The sequence below is a fragment of the Orbicella franksi genome, chromosome 1 (genome assembly GCF_964199315.1).
Source record: "Orbicella franksi chromosome 1, jaOrbFran1.1, whole genome shotgun sequence".
Classification (NCBI taxonomy): domain Eukaryota; kingdom Metazoa; phylum Cnidaria; class Anthozoa; order Scleractinia; family Merulinidae; genus Orbicella; species Orbicella franksi.
In genome coordinates, this window is record NC_138145.1 from 32,773,572 (window position 1) to 32,785,746 (window position 12,175).

At 42.2% G+C, this 12,175-nt stretch overlaps 2 protein-coding genes across 4 annotated transcripts in view; one reads left to right on the forward strand and one right to left on the reverse strand.

Moving 5' to 3' along the window:
- The window catches only part of LOC145479208 (integrator complex subunit 3-like), a 306,674-nt gene that overhangs the window by 25,255 nt on the left and 269,244 nt on the right, over window positions 1–12,175 (forward strand). For 2 of the 3 annotated variants that reach the window (XR_014048403.1, XM_081457501.1), the window contains exon 2: window positions 7,251–7,334. Coding sequence is in view for 1 of the 3 variants with exons in the window: in XM_081457501.1 (XP_081313627.1) it covers window positions 7,251–7,334 (84 nt within the window). In the remaining 2 variants the exon portion in view is untranslated. Of the gene's footprint in view, window positions 1–7,250; window positions 7,335–12,175 lie in introns of those variants that run through there. The other variant, XM_081457510.1, reaches the window with a different exon arrangement.
- On the reverse strand, window positions 1,923–7,187 carry LOC145479418 (uncharacterized). Its single transcript, XM_081457785.1, has one exon. The coding sequence runs from the start codon at window positions 3,514–3,516 to the stop codon at window positions 2,407–2,409; it is 1,110 nt and encodes a 369-aa protein (XP_081313911.1). The 5' UTR covers window positions 3,517–7,187; the 3' UTR covers window positions 1,923–2,406.

The window sequence follows — 12,175 nt, forward strand, 5'->3', positions numbered from 1 at the left end:
CTAACTGGTAACACACACAGCTTTGCAGCTAGTAGTACTGAACCTATAAGCACTGTTTGCGCCAGAGCGCGCCATTGTGGGAATCCCACATTACAATCAGAGATGGCCCCCAGAAAAACGAAAAAAGGGCCAATTTGGCCCTTTCTTTTTCAAGACTGCAGGCTTAATACAGGCATAGTATTTTAAAAGCCATCCCAGGGCTGGAAATTGTGCTTGATACGGTTGCCAATGCAACAAGCATTTCATCCTTGGCGACCAAAAATTCTGGTTTAGTTGCCAAAATATGTCATTTCCACGTGTTGACGACCAATAACGGTTATTTTGTCACACATTATGTCCTTCTAGAAAATCATATTGAAAGATCTTTGTTTCTAAAACATTCAACATAAGAAAAGAAGTCAACCCGTCCTTTTGCTTCGCTGTATTGATTCTCTCATATCGGAAAACTTCCAAATGGCTGACCGTGTTTGAAATCGCCCTATAATGCATTGCAAACCCTTGATCATTGACTAAGTCATGTAGGCCTAAGGATTGCTCTCTTGTAATGCACGGATCCTTCATGCTAGTATCTGATTCAAAAGAAACTTTATTGAATAGAAACCCGTCAAAAAGCACTTACTATTAAATTTTATCATAGATCCTTATAAACTGCTTTATTTTCCTTGGTACCCTGACGCATTTTTTCCTTCTGTAGCTTTCAGTTTATTGGCCCCTTTCCTAAACAATTGGCCCCTAAAAAAGATCTTCAGGGGCCACTTTGGCCCTCAAGTAAAATTTTCTGGCTGAAACACTGTACAAGTATGATTTACACAATCAATTATTCTTTTGAAACTTGTTCGACCTAGCTGGTGTCATAACAGAACTCGGCATTCTTTACATACATGTAATTGTGTCATCAAAAATTGTTCCACTTAACTCTCATCATTGTCCTATATTTGATATTGAACCTTACGACACTCTGCAATCATCAGTTGTTGCATTCGTCATTACAACTGCAAAGAGCAGTGCACTTCAAGGCAGCTCTAGTACAGGAACAACCTCCTCTACACCCATGCTTGCACCCACAGTGAAATAGCTCTCTGCATGACTTGGTCACATCTTGATGCATTGTCCAGAAAGGCCGCCATTCCCCCTCCTTGAGAATCTATCCCCAATCCCCTGGTGAAGGTAGATCTGGGCTTGGTGTAAGTGCTTGGCCCCAGCAGTGACCAGCTTGACAAGCAGCTCTGTTTGTGTGCTGTAACAGGGCCACCCTTGTTGGTGGGATAGCATCATATGCTCGGCCTTTCTGTGCAAGCAATTACTTCCTGGCTTCATTAACATTTGTCTTCTTACTTGTTCTGTTGTACATCAAGATGAGGAAATGTTCTAGATGTTCCATGCATGCTTCACTTATTGGACTAGTAGGTGTAGCTGCAAGCTGTAGGAAGGTATCTGTGACGGCTGGGAAGTTCTTCCAAACAGTGAATGCAGTCTTCTTGCCTCTCCAGGCAAAGCAAGACACAGTATCACATCCTGTAAAGGCATGAAATACTGGTAGAGCTTTGGACATTCCCGACCCCAGTTTGTTTGAGATCTCATGTGCAGCTAGGTAACGAAAATGAGAGCCAGTGCCCATTCCAACCCAAACTTCTACTTGTTGTAGCTGTTGCTCCTGAAGAATTCCGGCGAATGCTATTGCCAGAACAAGGACATCGGTGTCAACTGTACGAAGCACAATCTTGCGGTAGTCCTCCTGGACTGCATCTGCAGCATGCAAAATCATCCTTGTGTCTGTTTCGTGAGTACATGGAGCCAGATTCGTGGTGTTACCTGCAGGACTACATCGGATATCCTTGCCTCCAGTTGTGTTGGCTTGTTATAATAATAATAATACTTTATTCAAATACAGAGTACAAAGAGTATTTGAAAAGGAGGACCATGAGGTTATTCCTATTTAGGTCCCCTAACTAAAATTACAATCTAAAATTTAAAATTTTAAAATATCTATTACGTAAATAATTAACAATTTAAAATTTAAAAACTTTTCTTCATATAAGGATACTAAACATTGAGCGAGAAATTGGAAAAGTTCTTGCTTGTTTTCTTCACTCTGTAGGAACTGCTGCCAGTTGCGTGGTATTTGACTGGACGGCTGTACATGCCTCCTGGCTCCCTGCCCTCGTTTACTTCTAGTAGTGGCCTTTAAACTGTTTGTAATATATTCATCCTATATGACATCAAGGCACTTTGCATGAGAGAGCTGAGATTGAATGTAGGGCAGAAAGGACTGTCTTGAATATTCTGCAAGTGTCTTTTCTGTTGTAGGCTTGATCATATTTACTATTACTGATCCATTGATGATGATGGCATCGATTTCTTTGGGCACGTTCAATTGTGGAGTTGTGAAGGACAGGAGACATACTGCTAGTTCCGACTTTTCCTGAAGTAGGCGCAACTTACCATCCTGTGACAGTGCTGGTGGACAACTTTGGTTTTCATGCTGGAAAAACTCATCCAGATTCCTTCCCTCATCTGGCAAGAGATGTATAACCTTGAAAAGAGCAAGCAATCATTCCTTACAGATGACAATTGCTGCTTGGTCTTAGATGCCACGTTTGATGCAGGGTCATTAAACACACGAAGATTGTTCCTCTTTATTGGGGTACACAGTGACTTGCTTTCCTGCATCAAGCATTCAGCTATGAAAGACTCATACTGTGCCATTCCAACCTCTTCTCCCTTGCGCAGTCTTACCAATGCATCCAAACTCATTATCTGTTTGGTATCTAAGGCAAAGAGATTGTCGGTTTCCTCTATGAAGGGGTTGCCCATTTCTTCAATCGTTGTGGTAAGCGATACAACATCTCTATAAAACAGCGATTGTAAACTTCTGGTATCTTCATGGTGTTTTGCACTCTGCTGAGTCTCTGTGCATTCTGTTACCATGCTGGCCTCAACTGTCAACCCCACAGCTCCACCCTCTCCTTTCACAAGAGCGTTGTTTTGTTCATGAGCTTGGTCAATTGGGATAGCTGAGAAAGGGTTTGATGTCTTGCTCACAGCAAACTTTCCCTGCTGGAATTGAACAGCAACATCTGGTGCTACATCATTCAGACAGTACATATATCGTAGGTGAATTGGTAACCATCTAGCATAATTTGTATGGTCCAGCAAAAAGAACCATGGAACCATCTTCGAAAGTGCCTCAATGTAGAGCTCAAAATTGGCCTCCTGGAATGACCTTACAAACGCCAGTAGCAGCAGTTCCAGTTGAAGTGTGAGGTACCAAACGTGGAACTGTGGGAAAGAAGCTACCCTCTTCAGACACCAATCACTGAATGACACAACATCAGCTTCTGGCTCTAAACTCTCTTTACGACGACGTGTATGGGTGACGCTTGTGGCCTTGAAAGAGTCTGCAGGACCTGCTGATGCAACGTTGGCTTCAGTTAGAGCGGCCTCCCATCCACTTCCCTCCAACCACCCTCCAATAGCTTTCTGGAAGGCCATTTCAATGTGAAGCCCTCTGAACATGATAACAAATCGCCTCTCTCCATACCTTTCTGGAAAATTCCATTGAATCTGCTTAGCTACTGCGTACAATGGCTGATCCAAATTCAAAGTGTTGTTGGTTGTTGTTTATAGTGGTCAATGTGCTTAGCTACACCTAGCTAGTTCACAGGCATGCCACCTAATAGCTACTACTGGAATCTGTCTGTAGTTAAGGTGGTCTACGCGTGTTTTGATGATGTTCAAGGAATGGCATATCATTGCAGCTGATTTCGTGTGGTCAGGAAAGAGGGGCAACAGAGATCATATCGCAGGCTCAGGGTTTTTGTCTTCTTTTCCATCTTGGTTTGAGTGATAGACTGACCATGAAATGCATTTTTTCTGTGGCGGACCCTGACTAGCATTTGAAACTGTTTCTTTCACCTCTTCCAGCCATTCAAATTCTTCTGCAATTGCTTTTGCAACAATCTCACCATTTCCTCACATGCCACTTTGCACCACGGACACAGATGGATTCTTACTAGGAAGTAAAACTGGGGGAACTTGGTTGTAGGACTCTGGTAACTCAGAAAACTGACTTTGTACCAGTGGAAGTGGCCTGGTTAAGGGATACTCTGTTTCTGCAAACCCCTGGAACTTGAGCTGTGGGTTGCTGAAAAAGTGATACCCCAGTGCCATGAAACGAGTCATGAGCAGTTGTCGAGCTTGGGTTATGGTTGATGTTATCGACGGCGGATGACGTGAACAACCCCTTACGAAGACTTAGTGGACACACAACATCATCTTGATGGCACTGACGGCAAATAGAGTTTCCCAAGTCTGTTGAAATGGTGAGCACTCTGTCATACGATATCGACAATCCCAATTCACGTAGCTTCTCTACAAGGTCACGGCTGCAGGTTTTAGCGTGAAGCGTTAACTCAATGTAGATTGGAAGTGGTGTCTCTCTTGCCTTATTATGGCATTCTCGTTTACGATCTGCATCCCGCCGACATACGAAGCTATTATATTGCAGCAGAAATACTAAGTCCTGCTTGGGATTTTGCATAAGAAGAAGCTTGGGTCTGAATGCTTGGTCCATACAGAATCAAGTTAACTAAAGCTAGCAGTGATGTTGGTATAGACTCGATCTGGCAGTTGGGTTCAAAAAGACCATTAAATGTGCTTTTCAACTCTAGCATATCTCTCTGGATAATTCTTGCTGATCTGACGAAATGAATTACGTCATCGTTGCAATCATCTCTAAACACTACGTACTGCTGGTGCAAGATCTTCCTTGAAACCAAGGAAAATGTCACAGTCTTGTTTGTAGGCTTCAAGCTCAGGAATGTGGGATAAAAGGTGCTCTTTTAGTCGTGTAGTATGGACACGGGCCTTTATCTGCACCCAACTGCTCCACCTGTGCGGTATACACATTAGCTAGATCAACCAATTTGAATACAGTAATTGAATCTCTGGATTCACGAGCATCTTCAATATAGGTGATAAACGCTGCCGGTATAGTACCTTCAAGCTGAAATTTGGTATCAGCGGCCTCATCTATGCAAACTGTTTCAGCTCTCTTGTACAGCGAAGTTATACACAAAGAATGATAGCTTGCTTCTAAAGCTAGCAAATCTCTGGCACTCAATTTGGCCAACAGCTTCTGATCTTGAAGAACAAAGGCACATTTCCGGACACTAGCATCCAATTCAAAAGTGCAAACATTACGAAGCAGATTTTTCAAGGCACCCAGCAGAACACAAAAATAGCAACTCTTCTCCGAGTCATCTACCTGTGAAGAGGTTGAGGCACTAGATCGGGTATATTTACTGTTCACTGATTCATGTGGTGTTGGAGCATGCTCTTTTTTGGCAAATAGTAACTCTTATGCTATCGGGCCTTGTAACGCAAAAACGTACTTTCTATTCCGTCACCTTCATTCAGTGTAGATAAGTTTATTTGAACTGGCATTCATCCCAGTTGATTAAATTGGTGATTATTTTCTGCAAGGGTCTTGTAACCTGCCCCAACATCTGACCTCTTTGAGTCTACAGGGCACTGAAGTGTCTCGGCCTTACTCCCTTGACATACAACACTTAGATTCCAGCCAGTCTTTGAACTTGCTGACTTTTCGTTCATCATTTGGCTGTGGATTTAATTGAAAAATACTAGAAAAATGATTCCCTGCCAATCGGTTTATTCGTCCTACCATTGACATGACCAGCTTAATGAATCTGACTATAGATGTCACGTTAAGAAATAAAATTCATTCAAACGTACTCAATTGGACCTAAATATTTTAATTGAAATGGATGAAAGTGGTCATTAAATGAAGTAAAACTCACAATAAATACTTGCTCTTGAATGACTAAACGTTTAGGAAAAATGATGCTCGAGCTGCCTTGGTCATCCTGCTTTATGGCCTTTGAGGAAATGATATAATTTTATATCTGCTTCATCTCTTGATTATCTAAATTTTGGCCACTATTACTAGATTCGCTACATTCTTTGCATTGAAATGATGCCAAACTCTTTACTTGGAGTGTTCATTATAATTTCACTCAGTTCTGTTCAGTAAGGGACACAAAACGTTTTCTGTTAGCTTGCATTTGATGGGAAAAAAAACATACAAATACTTAATTGGCTGCCATCCATGCCAAAACTTTTAAGGCCATGGAGTACTGTGGGTAACTGAACCAGTCTCTCCCGGCCAATTTTGTTTGAGCAGAAATGCTCCACTGTTTTGACACCGTAAGTTGTAAATAAATTTTGCGGCAAGTCTTTTACACACTTTTTTCCTATCCTATATCAGTGCATAACAAAACCTCAATGCAAGCTGACCTTAAGATTAAATTGAAGTAGTTTACAGGAAAATAAATAGATGTCATAAATTGCAAGATAGGGCTGTATTTTTTTAAGTATTCTTGTTTCTTGTATAAGTATAAGTATAAAATTGAATATAAGTATAAGAGAGCGCATTGCACAATCACTCTCAACCTTATCATATGCTTGTTCTCAAATGAAACATTTCATAATCAAGGGCCTTCTCACTTTCGGTTTTGCTGTCATTGTGGAATATAGGATACATTGCCCATGTTTTTCACTTTTTTCCTCCCTCAACATTTAAATAAGACGTTTTTGTATCTTGGATTAAGACAAAATGTCTTTCCAGGGCGTTTTGATTCTCCTCTGATAACTTCCGGTAATTTTACATTCTACTTCCGGTCAAAATGGCGGCCATGTTGGAAACACCCCTATAACACCCCACTGAGTACATTTTTACACTGGCTCCATATCAGATGTTGATGGGCATAAAAACCCTACACTTACACCAAATTTCACGCTTTTAGCCGAAAGTGCACAATTCATGTAATATTCTGCACATAACTACCTGACTATACGTTATTTATATAGCGTTATATCATGGGGAAATGCAGCACTCAAATTCTTCTTAATTTTCCTGTCTGTTTCCAAAAATTTCAGTCAAGGTTTTAATTATTGCAAAATTCATACAGCTCATCATCTGCCTGGTAAACGTTTAGGTCATCTCAGATGACTCAAAGACAGCTAAATTTGAGCACTTACTGTTTTTTTTAAATCTTTCTTAAGAATTAGAAAGCATCTCCATTTTGTAAAGTACCTCCTGACCAGCTACTGTGAGCTAATGGGTGATATGATTGGCTGATGGCTGATGGGAATACAAGTCGCTCAGCTAATCAAATTGCAGTATCTTCATACCTCTACTAACAGTTGTTATTCTGACTGTTCAATTTCAGAGATTAGAGAAGTGCCATGGCATTCTTACTGCAGTAATTTCCAACCTTTCAGAAAATGAAGCTCATGATGCCCTTAATCAAATGGTTGGTACTTAATGTTACACTGGAATATTTACAACTTAGTTATACCCAGCCTGTTTTATGAAGCTTGAATAGGCATAGAAGTTTTTGTAGTGCACTACACCTCCACGCGTTTATCACGGATCACTGAGTTTCTTCTCTTGTGTGTACATATAAAATGGTGGCATGTTACCATGGTTGCCAACTGTTTTTTGGTCTGTTGTTGTAGACATTTTTATTCAACCCTACCACTGAACTTGTTCGTTAATGATCATTTGTACATAATGAACTCCAGGGCTCTACAATCACACATATCTAGATAATGAATTGTATGGCTCTATGGCTCTATGATCTAGATAATGAACTCCATACATTTCTAAATAATGAACTCTACGGATCTACGATCACTCATTTCAAAGTAATGAACTGTACGGCTCTACAGCACTATGGCTCACACATATCTAGATAATGAACTATATGGCTCTATGGCTCTACGGCCGTATGATCACACATTGAACTCTACAGCTCTACGATCAGACGTTCAAACATTTCTACATGATAAACCCCACAACTTTGCATTTACGTCTACATTATTATGTACTAACGTACTGGAGGAAAGCAAGTCAAATATGCAGTCATACTAATGTCCTACTGAAAGAAAGTAAGTAAAATTTGATCGTACTAATGTACTGAAAGAAGGCAAGTCAAATAGGCGGTTATACTAACGTACTGAAGGAAAGCAAGTAAAATACATGATTGTATTAATGTGGTGAAAGAAGTAAAATATGTGGTCACACTAACATAACTATTGGTACCTAACCACAGTCTCTGTTTCAAATTAAGGCTATTGACAGCACGGACAATTGCAAAACCTAACTACCCTGCCTGTTTCATTTCACCAAATGCATATTTTATAGTATTATGGGCAAATGTAATTGCTGAAGCTCATTTTGAAACGTTTTTTTCATCCACTTATAAGCTACCCTTATTTAAGCTCCTCTGTTTTTAGCTTATCCAAAACCCTACTTATGTTCCCTTACAATGGTCCGCTTAATCCCAATAACGGACACCTTCCTCTGACCAGAGTGACGCACCCCAATACCAAGTTAACCTGGTTGTACGTATACATATCATCTGTAACTGTACAGGAGCTTCCCAAAACAATACAACATCAATTAAAAGTGAGGACACGGAAGATGTCCCCCTGGAGTTTCCAGAAAACATCCTTGGAATTGAGGACTGGGAAGACTGAAGGAGGCAAGGAAGAAGATAGATGCGCTAACCTTTGCCGGTAGTTAACAAGTAAATCTAATACATGTGTGAACCAAAACACAACATGGCCGAGGAGGGCACAACAAGGGCACGCAGCGAAACTAACAAAGTACCGCTGACCGGTACTGGCGTAACTGCTCTTTTCTCCTACCGATGAAAAGCCATAAAACTACTGTCCCCTGTGAATTTAAGGGCTGACTAATTACTAACAGTCGTTTATATTTTAACTAACGAACATGAACATATGAATAGTATCCGACTACAGAATATGAACATACTAAGTGTGTGTCCCCTATTGGATAAATGACTGTCTCCTGACGAGGGTAAGTTGCTAACTAACAAAACAGTAGTCAAGTTCTCGTGATGTCAGCAGCCTTGCACGTAACGCTCTGTTCACCACATTAGGTATACTTGAAAGTCAGTAATATAGTCCAGCGCTCAAAATTGTGACCAATACAGTTGCATTTGCGACTTAACTTTACTTATTTGCAACTAGAAAAACGGGAGTAGTTGCAAATTTGTGACTAGGTTTTGCCTTGACTGATGCAAATTAAAAGGGCTAGCAGTAATCTCAAAGGAAAAAGAACATTACTTGTGGATGAAAGAACAATTTATTTGAATACATGTAATAAAACAAACCCACGATTCTTTGATCACCAACTGGATGGCCATGTTTGATTATTCTAAGGCACACTAAAGTAAACGACTTTCTCTCTTTCTCTCTCGAAAACTTCAAAATGGCTACCCCTGTTCGAAATTGCCCTATAATACATTGCAAACCCTTGAGTATTGAGTTTGTCATGTATGTCTATGGATTGTGTCTCTTCTATTTGATTTTGCGACTAAAATTTTACATTTAGCAACTATTTTTTACCACGTAGTCGCCAAATGATGACTTAAGGATGTTAATTTCGAGCCCTGTAGTCATTGTAGTGTGCTGGGGGCTGACAGTGGCGCAGTGAACGTCCAGGCTGGTGAGCGACTTTGGTGGAAACAGATGGCATTTCCCCAGGTTGGGCAAAGCGAGAATCCTCAGGGTCGCTTATGCTTGGACCTGGAGCAAAGTCACCTTCACCTGGCTCTGGTATATTATGATCCGCTGGATAAGAGATTGTCTGCGGAATATCTGGTGGAGTGGGTGGAATGCGTTCTGGTTGGATCGGGTCCTCTTCATCTGCAGAGGAGTCATCTTGCGTTTGCAGGTAGTAGTTTTCTGAGAGTTCCCCAGGTACTCGGTAGCACTCTGAGTTTCTTACGCGGCAGGAAGTGCTGCATACCTGGGAACCGGTGAACTTCCTCACATTGCAGAAGTCGCCTTCACCAGATAACGGTCCCTTGCCTTTGAGTTGTTTCTGTCAGAGTAAATATATACGAGGTCACCGACTTCAAGTTTGCTAGAAGGTCATGGGTGAGCCAAAGGGGCTTTGGATTTCATACTGTGAGGATGATTGGGTTGCCTTTGGTCATGCTGTGTGGTTATCAGGTCTTGATCAGACAAGGGGAGTTGGTGATTCGAGAACTGGTCATGCTGAGACCACATTTCTCGAGAAGACAACCCGCGGGAACAGATGCGAGAATTCAAGTTGGCCATTGATATTGCCAGGCTAACCTCAGTCACTGCACCACCGAGAGGCTCTAGGCGAAGGAATTATGTCTCCAGCTCTTGTACAGCCTTTTCTGCCACCGGGTTCTTGTTGTGGTTCTTGGAGTTTCCTATCTCAAGAATGATTCTGTGGTGTTGTAACTGCTGATTGTTAATGAGGGCCTTGAATCCAGGAGCAGGGTCTGTTCGGATGATAGCGGGAGGGCAGTCTAGAGGGTGTAACTGAATGCAAAGGCGAATGAGGGCATCTCGTAATATATGATGGCGTTCATCCTCAAGTACCAGTGTAGAGGTGTAAGATGTTACACATTCTTGCAAGACTAGAATAAGCTGTTGAGAATGTTTGAGGATGTTGGCTGCAAAGGAGAAGCAGACAGCAGCGGGCGGCTCACTTGAAGACTGCTCAACGTGAGCTCGTGGAGTGTGGCTTAAAGCAAAGCAACAGGTACAACTCTGAGCTACTCGCTCTATTGCTTTATCCATGCCTAAGGCAAAGAGGTATTGTTTAGTGACCAGCTTAAGTTGATGACTTGAAGGGTGGCTTAACCTAATGTGTAAGGCTGTTAACAGGCTGTCTAGAACTTGATGAGGGATAACGATGCACTCTTGCGAAGGAGCAAAGGGCTCGTCACGTTTGACTACTAATAAACCATCCTTAGTGATTGTCACAACATTTAAGTATCTCTACATCTTTAAATTAGTGAGCTTCTTTGATGGTCTTGTCCCTTGGGCCAGGTGAGCATACGTATGGCAGAGGTCTTTGCACTCGGACTGTATAGCCAACCAAGATGCACGGCTGGTGAACGGTAGTCTCACATTGCCAATGTTTATGTCTTGAATTGAAGCCTGTCGAACTACGGATTCTTCAGTGTAATGTATAAAGGTGCACACTTGGCAGGTGGGATCTTGTCAAGGGGGCACATTTTGACTGGCGAAGTCGGACAGTACAATGGTGCAGCCAGAGATGTGTCTAACTGACACTTGGAAATGACTTACGACTGAGAGAAAGGTAGAAACGCGTGGGCTGGTCGAAAATTTGCCATGGCATAGTTTCTCAAATGCTTGGACACATGGTTTGCTATCTGTAAGGATGGATGCATTGTGGTTGGACTGGATGATGTAGGGAATGAAATGCTGCGTGGCAATGGTAATGCAGAGAGCTTCTACTTCATGGTAGCCAAGAAACTTGGGAACCTCTGAGCTTCACGCTGAAGAAAGCATTGAGAAGAAGCTGGCCCCTACAGCTTACGTATAACGTGGCACTGATACCGGGTTTCCTAACTGCTCCATCGGTCACTATCCAAGGCAGATCATCAGGTCTTGGGAGGATGATGGGGCGATTAGTGTATAGACCATGTTGGGCTGCATGGAATGCAGTTCTGAGGTCATTGGACCATGTAATGGTTTCGTTGGACAGTCGACCAGCTGCTGTGTCGTCAAGTGGGGCCAGAAATGTCAAACACTTAGGGATTACCCTAGCGAGGACCTTGTAAACGCCGATGAAGGAATGCAAGCGACCTACTGTCTCTGGTGCGGGACAGGAAGCTAGGGTAGTGACACGATAAGGGCTAGCATGTAGGGTTCCAGAGCTCCAGATCCATCAAAGTATTGTTGGCGACTTAGGGTTAATGACGGTCTTAGATGTGGAGAGGCGTAAATCACATTGGTAGAGGGCCTGGAGGACCTGTTGCCAGTTCTCCAGCAGCTTGAGAGGGGTGTCTCTGCCACAATGGAGGTCATCTGCTATTTTGGCAAGTACTCCGTCTTGTAGAAGTTGACCAAGAACACTGAACAGGAGCTCTTCAGGAGCCGTGTCCGATCCAGGCATGCCCATCGCGGAGTGTACATAAACCCTGACCGCTTTGAATGGTGTTGTGATGCCACAGTACTTCATAGAGTCCTGAGCGAGAGGTATTTGATAGAAGGCACTTTTTAAGTCGGTGGCGATTAAGTGTTTCCATTTTGGGATGTGGCGTAAAGTGGAGTCCAC